Source organism: Episyrphus balteatus, chromosome 3, assembly GCF_945859705.1.
Source record: "Episyrphus balteatus chromosome 3, idEpiBalt1.1, whole genome shotgun sequence".
Taxonomy (NCBI): domain Eukaryota; kingdom Metazoa; phylum Arthropoda; class Insecta; order Diptera; family Syrphidae; genus Episyrphus; species Episyrphus balteatus.
Genome location: NC_079136.1, coordinates 21,914,182 through 21,936,223, shown reverse-complemented (window position 1 = coordinate 21,936,223; position 22,042 = coordinate 21,914,182). Strand labels below are relative to the sequence as shown.

The 22,042-nt window shown below is 28.4% G+C and overlaps 1 protein-coding gene across 2 annotated transcripts in view; it reads right to left on the bottom strand.

Moving 5' to 3' along the window:
* LOC129913759 (elongation of very long chain fatty acids protein AAEL008004) overlaps positions 1-22,042 on the bottom strand; it is an 83,915-nt gene that overhangs the window by 15,497 nt on the left and 46,376 nt on the right. For both annotated transcript variants that reach the window (XM_055992597.1, XM_055992596.1), the window contains exons 2-5: positions 18,040-18,230; positions 16,661-16,741; positions 12,347-12,509; positions 11,939-12,075 (exon numbers count right to left, since the gene is read on the bottom strand). In XM_055992597.1, coding sequence (XP_055848572.1) covers positions 11,939-12,075; positions 12,347-12,509; positions 16,661-16,741; positions 18,040-18,204 — 546 coding nt within the window. In that variant the 5' untranslated portion in view covers positions 18,205-18,230. The remainder of the gene's footprint in view (positions 1-11,938; positions 12,076-12,346; positions 12,510-16,660; positions 16,742-18,039; positions 18,231-22,042) is intronic.

Below are 22,042 nucleotides of genomic sequence, written 5' to 3'. Positions count from 1 at the left end.
AAAAAACGCAGAAAAGCAATACAAAAAACATACGTCAAGCACCAAGCTATACAACCTACAACCATAATGTATGACAGAAAAGTTAGTATATAAGTTGTAATTATCTTAAACAAGACATGACCCACTTTTAGTTTGTAACTAACTATAAACGCACACCGGTGTCTTGAGTCAATAGAGTGGAATCCATGCAGCATAACCTACTCAACATCATTTTCAACAGTCTTAACGCGTTGTTTTTTTTTTTTTTTTAAATCCTCATTCAAACGAATGCATTATTCGACTTTCGGAAAAATAAATCTATCCATGCTCATGTTTTTCCGGCTATACTGCATTTTTATTGAAGAAAAAAAAAAAGTTTTAAAGCTTCATATTAAAAGTAAACGTTTCGTATTGAACTTTTGATTTCGTTATTAACTTTGCAAATAGGGTGACCATATATGTAATTACCTCGTTGCATAAAAGCTCTAAAAAATGTACGAGTTCTTCTAAAAAAAAAAATACGGACCTTGAAACACACAAATTAAGACCTTAAAATTTTCTTGCTCTTGTCTTGTCTAGTTCGGGTTTATAAAAGTGGATTCACTTTTACCTATAAAATCACCTTTGACAAAAATAATTTTTTTTAACTGTCAAAAATGCCAATTTTTGAAAAAAAAATTTACGAACTTCCTAAAAACTAAGAGCTTTGAAAAGTAGTTACATGAACCAAACGAAATATGGTCACCTAACTTTTCAACTTTACCACATGGCTTGCTTTGAATCTTGTAAATGCTTTAGAGTTGATTGATACCTCTGCGAGAAACGTTTTGTACGAGTATATTCGATTTGATTTCTTAAAAAACCCAAACAGAAAAAAACAAAAGAAATAATGAAAAAAAAAAAAAAAAAAATAGGTATGAATTGAGTCATTATGTGGATTGCAATTCCATCTGCTCTTGGTTAAAGCTGTTTGAAAATAATTATAACCAGGTAGTATCTACCTGCTACAGTCGTTGATTAATTTAAATACTTGTAATGTGACGTGTGCCGAAAGGGCACACTCTGAACATGATGTTTTTTTTTGTTCATTTTTTAATTGAAATGGCTACACCTACACATTAAAATGTGCACACTGCACACAATACAATAGGTGGGTAATGCAATATCTAACCGTTGACATCTATCGTCGCTGAGTATCTCACGAAGACATTTATTATAATGCCACTGGACATAGTAATTGGATGTGCTTGTGCATCATCATGGCTGGGTGGATCTTGTAGATGTGGCTTTATGCGTCGTTAAGTTTTTTGTGACTATGTAGTATAATAAACCTATGAGGCGAAACTGACACCATCTAAATGGCTACAACGAAGACGCAATAAAAAATAAAAAAACTAATAAAGCTAATTAATGATAACTTTATGTGGGGATGGTAGTTTTTTGTTATTTCGAAAGTAGGCTTGTTTAATTTAAAGGGCTTCTTATGAGTTTTTGAAACCGAAATATGAAAAAAAAGTAAATCAAACAATAAACACATCAATTCTTCTTGAATTGTATGTCTCCATCAATAACTTTAGAAGATTCTATCTACACAGCAGCTTGTATTTATGATTTGAATCTAATATTGTACCTACCCATCTTGCACTTTTCATTCAAAAAAATGCTTTATCGACAAATGTAATATAATCGACAAGGTAAAGATATCTTTTGAAGAATAGAAATTCGATACTTTTATTTTTGAAAATAGTTGATATAGCCGCCATCCGCTTGAAAATCCTGAGAAAATTGTTCCCTAATTTTTTTAGATTTTTATTTGACTTCCCTTCTTCTTTCGGATTCAACGTGAAATTTTCGTGTAAAACGTCATTTCCTTTGATTTTTTTAGGTAATTTTTTTTTCGCTATTTACAACAACTGGTAAATGATGTCTATTCACCGTGGAATTTTGGCAAAAAGCTGAATAAGGAGTAAGGACCACCTAAGTGTACAGATATGTACACTAGGGTGTGTCACTTTTGTGTGGCCGAAAAAAAGTACCCTAATTTTGCAATGTAATAGTGGTCAAAAGTTTTATTAGGGTCTAAGGTTAAATAATATATAAAAAAAAAAAATTATAATATCGTTCGTCTTTGGCTCGCTCAAATCGGTGGAAGTTGTTAGGAAAAAAACGATTTTATATTAAAAAATGATTTTTTTTTCTTCGCATATTATTTCGCAGCTTCTTTACTAAGTGTTCAATTCCAACAAATATAAGCTCAAAAGTTTTTTTCTTATAAAGATATGTACACTCCTGCTCAAAATTATCGCACATCCCTGAACTTTTGTAGTTAAGCCCCTATAACTTAGCTTAAATGGATTAAAAATTCAAGTTTGTATTTTTTGGTGTTTGTTTGTTTATTGACAAGTAAAAAAAACGCTGCACTGCCACAGTAGCATCAACAAAAAAAAGAAAAACAAAAACTTAACAATCAATGCTATTAAAACTGATATTAAAATTATTTTTCTTTTTAAGAATAAAAAGAAAGAAAGTGGTAAACAAGTGTCAGTTCGATGCAAAAATTGTCTTCAATATTTGGTATTGCCTCCTCTTGCGCTTATGACAGCTTGCAGTCGTCTGCTCATTCCAGGAATTAAGTTTTGTAGGTAGAATTGTGAAATATTCGTCCACTCTTCTTTTACTGCGGTTTCCAGCTGATCAAGATTGCTTGGAGGCGGATTTCGGTCACGAACGCGTCTCTTGAGCATGTCCCAGACATGTTCTATGGGATTCATGTCCGGACTTCTAGCTGGCCAGTCCAAAGTCGGTATACCAACGTCTTGAAGATATCCTGAAACCACTCTAGCACTATGAGGTCGTGCATTATCTTGCATCAGAATAAAAAGTGGCCCAATTCGAGCGCTGATTGGGACCACATGTTGTTCGAGTACATCATTCACGTATCTTTGGGCATTCAGCGCAGGTCTAGGAACACTCACCAACTCTGTACGTGCCGTGAAGCAGATTCCTCCCCAGAACATTACTGACCCTCCTCCAAAAGGTTCTCGGGTTGATAGACAAACTTCAGAAAATCTCTCCCCAACCCTATTCCACACACGTTTCCTTCCATCTGGTGAATTTAAGCTCACTCTTGTCTCATCTGAGAAGAGAACTTGCTTCCAGTTATCTAATGTCCAATTGATATGCTCCCGAGCAAACCTGAGTCGAGCTACACGGTGATGTACAGTAAGCCGTGGGCAATTAAATGGTCTTCTGCTTGTTAATATCGACTCTCTAAGACGTCGGCAGACTGTTTGCCTTGAAATGTTCACATTTCTTATCTCTCTCATTAGGCATTTCAGCTCTGTACTTGTTACAGTGCGTTTTCTTAAAGTTGTGATTTTTAAAAATCGATCATCTCTTGCACTTGTGGATCTTTTCCGACCTTGTCCTGGTCTTCTCTTGTCAGATCCAGTCTCAGAAAATCGCTTTAGGGCTCTTCTAACTGTAGTGCGGTGAACCCCCATCATTCTACCTACTTCACTTTGCGATTTTCCTGTTTCAATCAAAACTCTTGCTCTAACAGCTTCAACTTCTGTTAAAAAGTGACGGTTGGGCATAACTTTCTTCAAACTAACTTTTTTAACAAATTTTAAAGCGCGACTATTAAAGATAATTTCTCTAATGACTTCAAATATTGAAATCCAACGTCATTTAAAAAAAAAAAAAAAATCAAAGGCATTCTGCGCCTGTCGAAATTCATTAATTATTCAGTTCAGTGCATATTACCTTTACTTTTTACTTATTCAGTTTATGCTACTTTATTAAACAAATAGCAGATATAACAAAATTTTACCTTAACACTGAGGCATACAGTGATAAAGGGTTTTTTTCTGAAAAATAATTAGTGTGCGATAATTCTGAGCAGGAGTGTATTTAATATATTTGTTTTTGTATTCAAACGGCGCAATTAATTAAAAAAACATATATTTAAAAAATCTCTAAAAATTCAAATTTCTTCGATTTCTTCCTATATTTTGAGCGAGCCAAAGATATTTATTAAAATGAAAATTGTAAACGCAGGATTTACTTTTAAAAGCTATTACATTTGAAAATTCCATACTTTAGCATTTTGACACACCCTAATGTACACGCGATAAAAGTTATAGTTCTCACTCACAGAAATTCAATAGGTAATATAATTCATACCATAACAAAACTATTTTACAATTATTATGAGAACTAGATGGTGCTACTTGTTAATCCCTTTGACATTTCTTGTCAAAAAGTAAATTTTTACACCCCAATGTCGCAAAAGAAGTATAATTTCAAAAATGCATTCCACAAAATATACCTTACTAGAAACAAATTGCTAAGTTACTGCTTGAAAGGTATGCTCGTATTGAAGATCTTGAAATTATCGAAAAAGTATTTTAAAGTTATTAATAAGATTCTGTGATTCTGTCTTACTGGACGGATAACAACAATAACATACTAAATACTCAGTTTGCTTTTAAAGTGGTTGATTTGAAAATGGTTTTTGACACAGAATGGTAAGATAAGAGGACAGACTTGGCTCAATTTAACTACATTTTTATGCTTTATAATTATAACAGGTCCATTGGTCCATGGTAGAGTGTTTTTTTTGTCAAAAGTTGGAATGTATTTAGATATGAAGCGTTCAGAATAATTATTGGTCAAGTCCACTTCTATATACGTTGGATGTTTTAAGGTCTTAAAAATTAAGGGTTTCATTTTGAGAATGTTGGAGATATAGATCTTTTGATCTGTGAAATATTTATTTTAAAAATTCCTTGAATTCCTGAGAAAAAAAACTTCTCAAAGTTCAAAATTAAAGCACAAATTTCAAATAGACTTGACCCATTATTATTATTATCTGAACAACTCATATATCAATTAAATTGAGAGCCCCACTGTATGTCAATGTCAACGATCTGAAGATTTCTTCACACAAAGAGATTTTGATACCTTCACGTTGAAGAGCTTCAATAAGTGAAATAAAAGTATGAAAAACTCACCGCGAATTAAACGCTCTGAAATTCGACAAAATTAAAAAAAAATTCAGTGACAAAATTTTTAAATTATGTAGAAACGATTATGATTACAACTGAGGATGAGCTAAAGAGAGATTTTTAAAGAGCAGTGATAGCATATAAAAAGAGCAGCTATTAATAGCTGCTATTTAATCATTCCATAAATTGCAGTTAACACAGCAAAATACTCTAGAAACTTCCTTCTGATTTGAAATATCATTTAAAATAGGGAATACAAAAAAAAAAAAAATAAAAATTAAGAAACCATTTCCTATATTTTAAATAAGAAATAACTCAACTGAAACAATCAACATCTATGATTTTTTCATCGTAAATCAAATCATTAGAAATGAAGAACAAAATGCTCACACAAAGCAGTGAAATTTTAAAGAGCCGAAAACATTTTCTAAAAAAGAGCAGTGAAAGTACAAAGAACAGAGAGCAGTGAAATCTTAAAGAGCATTTTACATTTTTACTGTTCTTCCTGCTCACTTGATTGCTTCATTTACATCATTGTATAAGAAAAAAAAAAACACTGCAAATAAGACTGATTGGTTTTTTGTAAGGCGGAGGACTGAACAGTGGGCAGCTATTGAAGAGCTGACTAAAGAATCCTTACCACCACGAAACGGTTACAGCAGCCTGGTTGACAGAAGAGTGAAGCTGATTTTTTTTGTATTTTTATACTTTTGTTTCGATGCAAGGTGTAGTTCAATTTTTCTCCAAATAAAACGAAAAAGTTTCGGGTGTTTTAGAGGCAGTATCTTACATAGATTCCACAGAAAACCAAATCCAGAGAACTCGCGCTATTATTCCAACAGAATTCTAAACTATGGGGCAAACTTGCAACAAAGAATGCTCTCAGGATATTTTGTTTGGACCATTACTTTTGTTACACCCTGTATAACCAATATGTTATTAAAAAAAAAATTCTTTAAAATGAGATTGAACCTAAATTATTTGTGTTATACATATTATATAATTTTGCAAACTTTCTTGTTTTTTTTTTTTTTAAGAACTTGAATAAATTAGCACATTTAATTAATCTTTAATCTAACTCAACACATTTAACTTATAAACCAGAAAAGTAAGTTAATAACTATCATACGATTGTGAATTAGTTTACCAACTTTATTTTTTTTTTGTTATTCAAATCTAAAAAAAAAACTATCTACATAACAAACGACTTCCATTATTTAACCTTCTCGACTTAACGCATGCTATTGGGTAAGAATTAAAAATATTACACACACACAATTCTGGTTCTTAAGAGGAATTCATTTATATCCATTAAATTTGTTACCACACACTTTTTTGCTTGTTCCTATCCAAAATTGTCAACACAGAATAAATTGCGTTTAATATTTATACGAGTATATTTCCAACTGTGTCTAAACGCAATCATAGAAAAACTTATGAATCCAATTTTTATTCGTCTATAGTATCCAAAAAAAATTGCCCAACTCTATCAGCTTGTTTCTACTATACGTATCTTTTATTCAAAACACTAAGACCAAATCCAATCAGATTGTGTTTCATGCACCATGCACAAAGATTGTTTTTGCAGCCAAATCATGACCCAGTTGCAGAATTCTTCGTGTGGCTACTTAGATTGTAATGCATCAGCCAAGTTTTTGCAGCTTGCACTAGTAGATGAACACTGAACAGAAATAAAAAAAACAACACAGAAACAACTAACAAAACTGGAAACCCAAAATTTCGCAAGATTTTTGTTTTTTTTTTTTTTTTTTTTGCTTTCGCAAAATAAAATACTATGCTGCTAGAATAGCTGGAATAGCAACTTAAACGGATATTTTATTAGTTACCGGACTAAGAAGCAAGCGTTCAATGCATTGAACGAACATTCGATTGCCACAAGATCAACGGAATTTGAACGTAAACGAAAAAGTAGTATTACCTAATAACCGGTGGAAGTGATTCTATTTGGATATGTAGTAGTGGTAAAAGATTTATATAAAATTAATCAGATACTTTTAATGATATTATACTTTTTATTTTAGTTCTTGTGTTTTTAATTTTTTGCACGAATGAGAGGTTTTAAATTTAAGATAGTTGTTTGGAGAGAGAATTAGAGCTGCTTTACTTTGAAAAGTTAACGAAAATGATTTCATTATTGAATTATAGGTATCTACTTGAGGAAATTCAATAAGGTGGTTGACAATAGTAAATAAACAATAAGTACTCCAAGATATCGGATGTATCGAAATCAAAAGATAGAGGGTTTATGGGAGACCACACTTTCCGTTCCATGGGTTTTGTTTGTTTGGACAGCACTGGTCACTGTTCCATATTATGACTGGAACATATTTGAATGGAGGAAGAGATAACTTGAAAGTAAGGATTATGAGTTATGTTAAAGGGGAAATTATATAAACAAACATCAGATTAATTTTTCTAAGTGGCATATGCAATTAAATATTTAATTGGACCATTGTTTAAAGTTAAAACGATAACTAAGGAGCAAAGAAATAAAGCGATCATATTCGAAAGCTTTAATTTTAGTGTAATTTTTTTTATTCGGTCATCATATTAAATGCTAATGCCATGTGAATTGAAGAAGTGGACGTACAAATTTTAAGAACCCTGTTTTATTTTTAAAAACTTGCTTTTATGTCCTAGTTTTGGGATTTCTATTTTTTAATAAAAAAATTAAATATTGGAAACTTATCGAATTTATTAAGCAATAAAGTGGTTAAGTGGCTTATTGGATTGACTGTCACTGTCACTGTCTAAGCGGCCACTGGTTCTGGGTTCAAATTCAGGCTAAATTACTTAGGCATTTTCAAGGTCTACAAGAGTAGCATTGTTATAATGCATCAAACGTTAGCCATAACCCACAAGAAAGTTGAGAGATGTATATTACTAGACTTTAACCCTTCATGGGGTCGGCTTTCTCAAATTTAGTACAGATGAATTTCAATTTTCAAGAAAACGGCTCCAATGGTTTTGATACAAAAATTCAAGCGTTATTTTTAAGAGAAGATACGATACGAAAAAATGTTATTATTCGAAAATCAATTTTTTTGACTCTCTATTCCAAAAATTTAATAATTCAATTTCAAATCTATTATTTATAAGCTTTTTTTGAAAGAAAAACAATTTTTTGAAAATGGGAAATTGTTTTTTTTGGGGATTTTCTTTTAATGGCACACAAAAATTTTTAAATACTATTAAATTATTTGAGAAATAAAATGCAATAATTTTGAAAACTTTTTTTTTTAATGCATCTTAGAAAAAGAAATCAAGTAAGCATATCTTGTCTTATTTTATGAGCTGATATTCATTTGAAATGCTACTTTTTTTATTTTTTTTTACCAAATAGTATCAATTTATATAATACTAGCTAACCCCCACCCGCTTCGCTGAGTGCACATTTAAAAAAAAAAATAGAACCTGTTTGAAAATAAATTAAAACCGAAAAAAAACTGGTTTATTGTAAAGAACATTAACAAATTTATTGTAATTTTAGCAGTTATTGGACATTTTTAATGGAATAATGGCACTTGATTCTGAAGGCCGAATTACACTTCAAAACAATTTATAAGTGTATTTCCAAGTATTAAAACAAATTACAAAAATCATGCTTGGCTGAGTGAACGTGCAATAATGGCTGGTACAGATAAAAATGTTTCTGAAATCAATGCACAATTTTAAACGATATAAATGCACAATTTTTTGCCTACAAATCGGTTGACCCTATCACAAAAATGAATGCAATGTATCAAATTACCAAACGGAGTTTTTGAATTCATTGGGTATACCAGGACTGCCTCAACACCATTTAGAGCGGAAATAAGTAGCGCCCATTATTATGCTTCGGAACATACAGCCACCTAAACTTTGCAATGTACAAAGAAGAAGTTAATTTCAAATCTAATTGAAGCTACCATTTTTTGTGAAAAACTCAAAGGCGAAGATGTGTTTATTCGTCAAGGTCCAATGATTCTGTCAGATTCCCCATTTGAATTCAAGCGTCTTCAAAAAAAATTTGTATGCCATTTTGTAGAAATCATTCATTAACATCTAAAACCAAAATTTCAAAAAAATCCAATGTCCCGTTTTCCAAAATTTGATTATTCAAAAAAAAAAAATTTCAAAATTTTTTTAAAAATCCAAAAATAATTTTTTTTTGAAAATTTTATTTTTGGCTTATATTAAAATTATATAAATGCTTTTTTAGAAAAAGTTTGGTCTAAATCGAATAAGTAGTTTCGGAGTAAATTGGATTTAAAAATAAACGGTTCTATGGCAGGTACCGTTAATAATGATTTTCAAAATAAATTTTTTACTTGCGATATAGGTACTATATATCAAGTTATGCATTCGTACAAAAAAAAAGTTGAGATAGCATTTTTCCATGACATTACGATGGTAGAGAATGCCAAAAAAGTGGGTCCCGCAAGTCCGTCTGTCTGTCCGTCTGTCAGTCTGTCAGTCTGTCAGTCTGTCAGTCTGTCTGTCTGTAAACGAAGCTACAGCTTAAACGGATGAACCGATTGATTTCAAACTTGGTATGTAGCATTATTTGGCGCCTCTCCAGAGGGGTTTTTGGAATTAATTTTTTTGGACCAAAAATAACGGTACTTGTCATATACCGATTGTAGTAAAATTAAAATTTCTCAAAAACGGCTCCAACGATTTTGTTTAAAAAATTCAAATGTTAGTTTTAAGACAAGGTCTATCTTTCAATAAAAAAAATTTTTTTGAAAATCATTATTAACGGTACCTGCCATAGAACCGTTTTTTTCAAATCCGATTATCTCTGAAAAAGCTTATTCCATTTCAGCGAAACTTTTTGTGAAGAAGCATTTATATAATTTAAATATAAACCAAAAACAAAATTTCAAAAAAAATAATTTTTGGATTTTTAAAAAAATGTTGAAAATTATTTTTTCAAAAATCAAATTTTCGAAAACGGGACATTGAATTTTTTTGAAATTTTTTTTTTAGATGTTGATTAGTGATTTTTACAAAATGGCATACCAATATTATTTTAAAACTTTTTTTCCAAAAAATTATTTATAAAAAATTAGATTTTTAAAAAACGGCTCTAACGATTTTGAAAATTTTTTTTCTAAAAATGCATGTTAATATATCAATCAAAATTGCATACTTGTTTTGGAGGGCAATTTGATTTCAGATTTTATTTTATTTTCTTAAAAAACTAATTTTATTTTTTTTTTTACCTATATAGTAGGTACCTACATTTTCCAAATTTCTATATAAAAAGTCTTAAAAATTTAAGCAACTTTAACTTTTAGAGCAAGTTCGTGCGACCCAGTCGTGCATTTTATTTTATTGAAAGATAGACCTTTTTGTAAAACTTTTATTTGAATTTTTTTTGACAAAATCGTTGGAGCCGTTTTGAAGATATTTCAATTTTACTAAAATCGGTATATGACAAGTACCGTTTTTTTGGCCCAAAAAAATGTATTCCCAAAACCCCTCTGGAGAGTCGCCAAATAACACCAAGTTTGACATAAATCGGTTCATCCGTTTAGGCTGTAGCTTCGTTTACAGACAGACGGACTTCCGGGACCCACTTTTTTTGCATTCTCTATCATCGTAATGTCAGGGGGAAAAATGTTATCTCAACTTTTTTTTGTACGAATGCAAAACTTGATATACATGTAGTACCTATATCGCAAGTAAAAATAAAATTTTTTGGTGCATGCTGTCGAAATGTCTTAAATTTTTTTTGTCCTATTTACCTGCGCGTGAATTCCATAGGAAACGTCTTTTGGAGCTTTTTCCTTTTTGTACGTTATTTTGTATCAGAAAGTATGAATTCTTTGACTTTTTTAAGACTATAAACAATAATAATTATTATTTTGAAAGCCTGTCTTAATATATTTTTTTTACAAATTAAGATTAGTTAAATTTTTTAATAAGCTAGAGTGTTTCTTCACTCGTACAAATTGACAGCTATGTGAAGATGGGAGAAAAGGTATTATTTTTTTTTGATACAAACCATCTACATATTAATACCTTTCAAACAAAACAAAAATTACCAAAATCGGACCAGCCAAACGCGAGTTTATCGGCCACACACACTTAACGAACTCTTTTTTTATATATAAGATAATAATAACAATTAATAATATTAATTTAAATTTCGAAAAAAATGAAATTAAAAAAAAATTGCGCATACTCCACAGTGACCCATTTTCATATTAGGTTTTGAAAATGAAAATTATCTCCTATACAGATTTTAGATTATTGTTTCAAATAAAAGCAGATACATAGTAATTTATTAATTTGTTTTATGGAATGTCATATGCTCAATAAAAAAAAACCTTGAGCTCAGCTAAATTGAAAGTAATGTTGTACAAGTGCAAGTTTGTGACAATTTTCTTATGAACTCCTTGTTTTTATAAATTCCTTAAATGACAAAGTTTTAACAGTAAAATTTTTCTGTTATCTTACTATTAAAAACTTTGAAAAAAAAAAATTAAATGCCAGTTATTTTAAACTGAAACGTTAGTTAAGCAAGGTATAAAAATAATATTTAAAAAAGGAAATGTCTGTAGGAAACTTTTTACAACAATAAAAAGTTATGAAAATTAAGCGTGTAATTTCTGATATCATAATATTAATTGATAGCTACAGAGTATGAAACGAAGGTCAATGATTAAGTTAGATGGATAACAAAGATCAAATAATTAGAATAAAAATCAATCATTAACACAAACATCTTATTATTATTGTTTTAGTTACCTGTAATTAGCTATTTTGTAATTTTTACTCCACATATTTCTTAATTCGAGTGTACGCATACAAAACCAAAGCAATGTAAATAACATTAATAATATTTATGCATCCGCTATCTCGGATGATAAACTTATCATTATATTTATTGCTTAATTAATACAAAGTTTTTTTTTTTTAATTAATTCTGAGGTACTTACGATTTGAAGTTCAGTCATATATTTTTTCCACCAGAGGAACTTTGAGTATTCTGGGCCCATCGCAGACATCATGTAATAAAAGTACATGCACACATGAACAAAGTTGTTCAAAAGATTTGGGAATGTTGCATTGCCACCTAAATGAAGAATAAATTTGAGTATAGTCGTAGAATAAAAAAGTTAAGGAAGGAAAATGTTTATTTTAAACTAGGGTATTGTTACCCAATTTCGTGACTTTGATGAACCTAATGAAAAAATCTCAAATCGATTGATCTAAACAAAATTGATAAATTCCACCTAAAGGAAAACTTTCATAAGAGAGATCAATGGATCTTCATTTTTTTTTTAAATTTTTTAATGAATATTATGAAGGTGTTTCTAAATTGCAGCTTTTTTTAATAATCTTACCGGCAATGAATTTAACTAAAACCCATGTCTCTAGTGGAGTCAGCGAATGATGATACACATGCAGCCAAGTGATCTGTGATGTCTTTTTTCTTAACACAAAGAAAATTGTGTCCGCGAATTCAGTCAGTTTTGATAAATAATATATATAGCACAAGTTGAGCATCTGTAAAATAAAGAAGAGATAACAAAGAATTTAATAACAATTCAATAAATTTGTCAGGCTTTTAACTATTTATAGCACGCAATGCAGCTATTCTTTTATAATAAAATAATAATGACAGAAAATAAGCTTATGTCTAACTATTGAAGTAGAATAGAATTTGAAATTAACTTAGAGTGTTGCCAAGTACAAACAAAACTAATATAAGATCTATATAGTATCTTTTTTTCTGAGTATATTACTAAAAAATAACAAAAAGAAGGCATAGCTTTTCTAATAAAAATAAATATTTTGGAGTAGCTTTCTTTACCATTTGAAATAAACAATCTTTAAATATAATAAATAAAAAAATATGACGCACGGGTAAAGTTGACTAGGATTCTTCTGATAACTGTTATTATAGTCACCTAAGGCTAACGTTTACACTACTCATGCCGAAAAGTACGGCAAAAATCGAGTCATGAAAAGTCGTCATAAGAGTTCAAACCTGCTAATTGCTAACTACTTAATACACATCAAATTGATTGATTGATTTATTCAAACATTTCGAAATATTTTATTTTTTTTTACCGACTTCAAAAAAGGAGGAGGTATTCAATTCGTCTGTATTTTACTTTTTTTTTTATGTTTGTTACCTTTGGACTAAGTGAACCAATTTTGATAATTCTTTTTGTATTGGAAAGCTGGTGCCTGCAGTGTGGTCCCATTTCAATTGGGTTTTTAGACAAGCCCTATCTTTTAACAAAACAAGTTTTTTTCGAAAATCATTATTAACGGTACCTGGCATAGAACGGTTTTTTAAACTCTGAATTTCTCTCAAACGAATTATTTATCAAAATGTTTTGTACAAAAGCATTGGTATAAATCAAAAACAAAATTTTGAAGAAATACTTTTTTGTATTTTTGAAAAAAATGTTGAATTTTGTTTTTTTTTTTTGAAAAATCTAATTTTCGAAAACAGGTCATTGGATTCTTTTGAAATTTTGGGTTTAGGTGTTGATTTATATTTACTACAATATGGCATACCAACTTTATTTTATTTAGAATTATAAACTCCAGCTCATTTGCACTCCAGTCCGTGAGCCTAATTCTCATCTAATTTTTAAACGCTCGTTTTTTGTATAAAAAAAAGGTTACACATACACCACAGTGACCTACTACTAATAATCTTCATTTTTTTTTGCAGTTTTCTATCGATTTTCAAATTGAAAATCGGACATAAACACGTTAATTTATCTAGTTTACTGAAATCATGTTGCAAAAAGTGGAGCAGTGATAGACATAAACTCCTTTAAGTCTTGATTTTTACTAAAAATATCAGGTCCTATCACTGTACCACTTCTTGCAACATGTTTTTGGTATCTTAAAACTTTTAAGAAAAGCTTTTTTTTCAATAGGTATATACCTATACCGACATTGAAAAATTCGGTTTTTCTTTTAATTTATTGAAATTTTGATAGTGTTGCTTTCGGAACTCTATTCCAAAGGCATAGCATTTTCGTTGTTCTCTTTTGAAAGCAAATAAACAAAATAAGCGATTTTTTCAGATGACTGTTTTTTGTATCGTTCAGATTAAAAAAAAAAAACTTAAAAATGATAAATTTTCTAAAAAAATACTTTTTTTTCTTTTATTGTTTTTTAAACATACGTAAGAAAAAGTTGCAAGACTTCTTTGTAGAAAATTGATTAGAAGTTCAAGAAATTTGCTAAGTTTTTGTTTGATTAGAAATCTATTCCTAAGATATCAATGGTTTGGTCATCTTAATAAGATCCGCACTCTTAACCTGGTAACATCATTGTTATTCAGCTTGTTAAAACAAGAAGTGTTGTCATATAATTTTGTATGATTTGGTAATCAAACGCGTATTGTATCTTCTAGATGAAAACTAAGCATTCAAATGCACTGATGCGTTTCAAAAAAAAAAAAAAAAAATAGTGAGTGGCGTTTTCTATTTATATTAAACAATAACAAAAAATACAAAAAACACAAGTAAGCCAACGAAAGAAGCAATAAAATACTTAAATTAATCAAATAAGACTTGATACGAACTACTTAATACACTGCAACATTGCAAGATCGATGGAGTAACTATTAGTTTTGATTATGCTTCCACTCTTTCTTGTTAATCAATTAGTGCACTAAATTTTATTGTTTGTTTATTTTTTTTTGTTCAACGACTAGCTAGCGTACTTGTACATATACTTTATTTCAAGTTTAAACTCTGACCATGAACTGAATGAGTTTTCAGCCAGAAAGTTAACCTGGCTTTTGTTTCAATTTTTACATTTGTCTTTAGTAAATACAAATAGTTTAGACAAATAACGTTCTTTAACCTTATAGTAGAAAGCCCTAACCATAAGCTTATATCTATGCTTCCTACTATTCATGACCATGGATAAGATACAAATCACTTATGTTTGACTTAAAACATGTCGAATGGGATAAGATTATACATTTATCGATGAAGTTTAATGGACCACACCACGGTCATTTTGAAGTGATGGCTATGTTCAGTAATTATATTGTTTGCAAAATTATGTAATATTGGCATAAATTGTTATCTTTGTTTGTTAAACATGATCTTTTAGTGTCTGCAAATACATAAATGTAGTTAGACATACATATTGTGTGATGCCAATGAAATGTCATGATAAGCAAGTTATAATGGTGTTTTTTTTACAGATTTCAGAACAGTTTTTTTTTTGATATTACGATAAAGTCCATAAATAATCTTAAGAACCAACTTATCGATTTTTATTAAATTTCTTCGTCCTGAGAGTCGAATTTGCAACAGCTGTCAGCAATATGACTTCTTTAAAAATATAAGCTTCATTTTTTGTGGAATGTTTTCAAAATCTAATATTAATATTGTTTTATTTGTTTTCATTAAAAAAAAAAGTATCAAATGACGCACGGAGTTTTTTTTTATTTCTTCGCACAAAATTTAGGTTTAACGCCTCCTTAAAACGTGTACATAAATGTTAATGACACACAGCAATTATTCACCTTGATAATAATTTTAATATTTTAATTCACAAAAAAATAAAAATATAAGATTATAAGTTTCTGCATGAGAACATTTCCTCCTTGATAATTATTATTTGTTTTTGTCTACTTTTTATTTACGTTTTACAACTTGACGCAGTAAACATTTTTTTGTTAACTTTTTAATTATTTTATTAATAAATTATACACATGTTTTTGGTAACCGGTGTTGTTTAATTAAAATTTTTGTTATGAATTTTTTAATTGTATTGAAGAAAATCTTAACTTTCTGGTTTAGTAGGTACCTAGAGTTAGACGTAAGTCTAGAAAACCAAAATGTGACTCATTTGTTTTGAATGAATTTGAAAACCTTGAGTATTAACGAATTTGTTTTATGCTAAGAAGATACTTATTCTTATTTGATAGGTATTAAAAGCCTTTGAGAAGTTATCTTAAACTTTTAGGGATGGGCAATTTGAATTTACATTGTAATATATAAATTGGTTGACAAATGAGAAAAATAATAAGGAAATCACGATGTTTTGTTATAAAAGATTTGTTATTTTTCATAAAATGTGGCAATTGTTTTTTCATGAACTTCATGACATTACTAAGTAGCTTAGTGATAAATACTTACAAATCCTTTCTGTTTTTCTTTTTTAATAGTAGGAATGTTCGGAAATACGTAGATTTATTAAATATAAAATTAAGAAATTAAAATTTATAACTAATAAATTATTCTTCGTCGTCTTAAATTATTATTATATGTATATATTATGTCTTCTTTTTTCACAGAAATTCTTATAAAGCTAACCAATAATAATTTTTTTCATAGAAAATTCTTCCAAATGGTTTAAAACATTTTCTTTAAAGTATCAGTTCTTAAAATAGATCTATAATGTTTAAAGGCTGACAGAAACGTGAGTGATAGTAGAAAATTATTTGAATTTTTGAAAAGATTTCTTGACCTTAAATAAAATAGTTTTCGAAGATATTTCTTTAAAAAAAAAACAGTAGGTACTATTAATAAGCTTTCATTTTGAACACATTTCATCATTAATTTTAGTAGTATTTTACAAAATAATTATAATAGTTATATTAGTATTTTACAATGTGTAATAAAAAAAAAATATATCAAATAAATAAAAATAAATGTTTGCATGCTTACCCGTTTTGACATTGGTCCATCAGAATAGTCCACAGGTTGACACTTAAGATTATATAAATTCAGCCACCCAGCCATAAGATGCTAAAATGTTAAATACAAATTGAGTTAATATTATTTTTAAAATCATTCTGTTGAATAGTTAATATGAAATGCATTTATAAGGTTTTTAAATAATTATTAAAAAAAAAAATGAATTATAAAATATTTTACGAAGGGCCAATGTTCTAATAGTCAAACAAACCTCAGATAGTTCTTATTCCTAGGAATAAATTTTTTCTTTATATTGACATTTATTCTTCTGATAGTTTAAGTGACGATTGAAATATCAGTGCTAAATCTGATTTAAATTTATTTAAGATTTAAGATGACTGTCTGAACTTTGGTTGTCTTGCATCATAATTCTTGTAGTTGACTTTAATTTTGTCCTGTTAAACTTAAAGCGGCGTAGGAACATAAGTCTAGCTTTTTTTTGGACTTCTGTCCCACTTTACTGAGTCATAAGTCCCGAACCAAATTTATGAATTATGTCGCACTCTACTGCCACATATGTCTTGAATTTTAGTCCAAAATGGGACATAAGTCCCGAGTAAAAAAAAATTATAATACATACATTTGTATTAAAAATGATCATATACTACGAAATCTACTCGTAAAATATTTTTTTCTGGTTCCATATAAATAATGAGTCCAAGTTAAATAAGACCAACTTCAAAAAATTGGCCTTATTAAACTTTTCAAAAGAGAAACAAAGCCAATTTCCAACGAAGTGAAATAAAGCCAATTTATTTTGAGAAAAAAATCCAATTTATTTTGAGGAAAAATGGCCTACTTTATACTGCGCCTTATTGTAGTATTAAAGCAAAATAAGACCAACAATTTGTTTACATTATTCTAATTTTTCAAAAAATAAGTTTTCTTTAAAACTCAAAAAAAAAAAAATTGTCTGCTTCGTGTTTGGGTTGTGCAAATAAAAAAGATTCTCAAGTGAGCAAATTCTTTTTCGATTCGATTTCGATAAATACAAAAAATTATTTTTTAAATTAACTTTTAAAAATTGCAATATTTATAAAAATGTTTAAGGAATTTATTTAAAAAGAATCGGAAGATCTTTGTTCCAAATATATGAAGATATTGAATTTTTATTTTGAAATGATAGTTCAAAATTAAAATATGTCTTATTAAATTATTTTTAGTTTTTTATACTGTTTCCAAAGTTCACATTTATCATATATTTATTTATCTTTTTTTTTATTCAAACCATTAGCAAAATACGTTTATACAATTTTTTTTAACCTATTACTTATTTTAATTTACATACAAATGTCATTTTATGTATAAACTTTCAATAAATCATTATTAAAATTTAATTAATTACTCACCTCATAGAACATGTAACCACTCAATAAAACTTGAAACGCATTATAAACGATCAGTGTTTGTCGCAGTTGAAATGGCTTTCTATCTCTCATAAACATTGGACCAACAACTAACACCCATGACAGGTAAAGTCCTACTAGGCCAAAGGTGGGCAGGGGATTATCCATTAAGGGAAATCTTTTCGCTCTTGGATCTGAAAAAAAAAATTAAAATTAAACTATATATTTTTTTTAAACTATTAAGATAATATAAACTTGTTTTCATAATTTGTAGGTTTTCATAATATTTTTTAAATGTATAAAAACTGTTCAAAAGAAACAATTGCATGCACATCATTTGAATTTATCTACAACCTTATTTATGTCCTATATACTATACATTTCAATACATCTGCTCAAAAAGAATTTTCTACTATTTCCTCTATTTGATTATACTCTTCCATAACAAGAAGTGTTAAAATCATCATTCGTTTGATATATACGTATTATAATAATTTGCCATTTAATTTAAATGGAAATATACCCACAAATCCAATTAATATATTGCCTCAGAATCAACATTACAACAATTGAAGACAGACAGAGAATTAAAAGTGTCTAGAGATGTAATTTCTCACGATGCAAATTGAATGATTAAATCAGGGAATCAATAAATCGGTGTTATCTATTTGAAAACTAATATTTATTTTATAATTAATGCAATTATTTATCAGAGTTAATTTATTATAACATCTTCCAAAGCAAACTATGCCGGTTCATTCACACATCACGAGTTACTATTGGATGCTGCGTTTTAATATAACATGATGTGGTGAAGAAAATGAGTTTTAACATCAGCTCTTTTGTTTTCTTTTGAAATAATTCATTTTCATTCAATGGTTAGCTAACATCATAAAAAAACAAATTTGTTCTCTTCTGGAAAATGCAAATTGTATTGTTTTGTTAACGAAAAAAAAAACAGTTTTACATTTTAATATAATGTTTACATGTTGATGATTTGTTATAAAACTGGTTTCTTGTTGTCAGAGCAGAAAAAAAAGCAATCTTGCATGAATTTGGATTTTTTATATGATTTTTCTTTGAATTGCGAGTTTTGAATTTTAAATTGATTTATACAAGTTTTATGTTGTTAAATATTTGTTACTTTTGAGCCATTGCTTAAAAACAAAATTGCCAGGATATTGAAATTATAATAATAAATCAATCAGTTACAGTTAAACCATAAATAGAAATTTAACACTGATGAATCGCATGAGAAAATTGGCCATTTAATTGAATTGCAAGAAATTATAGGTTTTAAGAACTCTTCCTTAAATAATCTTTAATTGTTTGATCAACTATATTATCTTGTTAAAATAAACACTTTCACTAGTTAAAAAATTTAAACAAAATAAACGTCTTAAAAATATTTTAAACAATCTTTAATGTACGAATTCTAAACAAAATTTTATATAAAAATTTGAATGTCTTCTTCAGGGAATTACATAAAAGGTTAGCAAACATTTAGGTTGGATACCAAAAAGAATAAAATCTAAACAGTTTCTTGTTAAATACAAAATCATAATACAACAAAAGAAGAAGATAATTACTGTCAAACTGATGATAAAAAAAACCTAAATACCAATTATTATAAATACCTTTAAAATAAGCTGTCATATAACTTGAGGACAGATCAAATAAAAGATACAATCATCTTCGAGGTTTTAAAAAATAATTATATAGCAGTTACAATCCCTCCAAAAAAAAAAAATTAAAGCAGAAGCAAATTTAAAACAATTAAATATAAAAAAAAAAAATAAAACAAAATCTTTGTCACAAAACTAACCATCAACTTAATAATGAACTTGAAAAAAAAAAAACAAGATAAACACCGGCATTATAAAAAATATTTTAACCACAATACGTCTTCAAAGTTATGTTTTTAATAATGAACAGAGCTGTCAATTTATATCTGTCTGCAGGAGAGTAGCATACAAAAAACCACTAAGCTCTAACAGTTCTTTTTCTAATAAACTTGAAATAAATGCATTACTCTTTAAAACTAGGCAACAGTTCTGGTTAAACTTTATTTTAATTTATCATATTTAAGAAAATCTATTGTTTTTTAAATCTGCAGACGACTTTCCATTACATGCGAGCAACTATAATGTTTTTTAGTACTACGACAGCACTGTTTAAACAAATACTTTAACCTAAAATGACCTTGCCCATGTCAATAATTGCTGACAAGTTCATTCGCTCAATTAAGTTACAATTTTTTTTTTTTTATTTAATGCTAGTTATGATGTACTAGAGATTAATATTTTTGTTACCATATCAACGGAGATTTTTATGGAAGTTCATTTGATAATTTAGAGATACAAATTTTTGTATAGTGTATTGTATGAAGAGGTCATGGTGAGTCAACATTAACCACGCAGCATTGGAGTCAAAGATGCTAAATAATGAGAATAAAATAATAAATTGAAATTATGTGTTTGAATGGTACCTTGGGACTTATTAGTTTTGCCAAAAATTGAAGTAAGTTTAAATAAAATGGTAAAACGTAAGATGCTTTTAGTAAATCAAACAAAAGTATATATTTATGTATACTAATTGTTATTTGTTTGATAGTAACTTATGTTGCAGATGGTATTTAGATCTATAAGTTGAAGGTTTCATTACTTAAGGTGTTAATGAACTGAAATGGTATTCAGTAACTTTTTATTGTCACACTATGAAGAAGAGTATGGGAAATGATTTGTGGTTAAATTTTAACCTTTTTTTAGTTCTGTGGCAAAAAGGTATAATAGGATGATTCACTTTTTGTAACTTTTCAGGAGAGCGTTTTGAATGTTTGGCTTCCCATTATAAATAAATGCTAATGTCATTTTTCTTTTACCTGTTAATTTTGACATAAGTCGACCTATGCTGTTATGCCTTTTGTATGTTTAACTTCATATTTTTCAAACGTTAATATTTTCCTCTTTGTGTTGATGTTCTTGATAAAACATAGTTTCATGGTTTTATCTTAAATTTTCTATGCGATTATTGGTTTCTGATAAATGCATTTTATCAAAGACAAACAGAATATTTTGGTACAAAATTGGATGATTGATAAAATTATTTGAAAAATAGCTTATGATCTCATTTTACCAAAATTGTATTAATAGTTTATGATAAAATTAAACTTTTTCAAAATTGGTATATGGCAATACATTTATTTTACGTTCTAAAACATTTGTCCATGAAAATGCTAGATTCCAAGATTGATTTAAATCCACCCATTTTCTTAGCATGTAGATTTTTAACAGACAGAATTGAGAGATCTCCTTTTCACATTTTTTTAAATCGAATATCATATTTAAAAATTTGAAAATCGTAAGAATCGTATACAAAAGCTATATTTGACGTCTTAATTTTTTTGAAAGAAAAATAGAAATTCGGTTTTAACTTTTAAGGATTTAATAAGAAAAATAATTTAAAATAAAATTCAAGAAGAGCCCACTGGCTGACAAAAAATGATTTTAAAGAAAAATAAAACAAGAGCTAGCTCCTGGATTTTCAAAAATGTGTGTCTATTATGGCAGGTGTTGCCGTTTTCTTTTTTTTATACTTGAAGTCAATGATTAAAATAAGAAATATGATCGAAAAGTCAATTTATGAGAAAATTGCTGTCAATTTTTTCTTTATGTTAAATCAAGGGTCGCATCATTTACTTTATGAAATTCAAATACATTTTTGAAAACAATTTTTTTTGTTCACAAAAAATTAAAACAGTGAACATTTTAAGTCCATGATGTTTAAAGTTTTTTTTTTTTACTTTGACGGTTAAAAAAATAACCAAAACTCTAGACCGGTGAAGAAATAATTCCATTTTTGGTAAAAAGGGGTTCTAGGATGGTGTCAAATCCTTAAGCATTTTCTGTTTTCTATTTTTCTACAATTCCTAAAATAACCCTTTAGTAAAATTTGCGTAAAAGTGTATGTAAATAAATTGCACTATCGGATTACACATGCTCGGTTT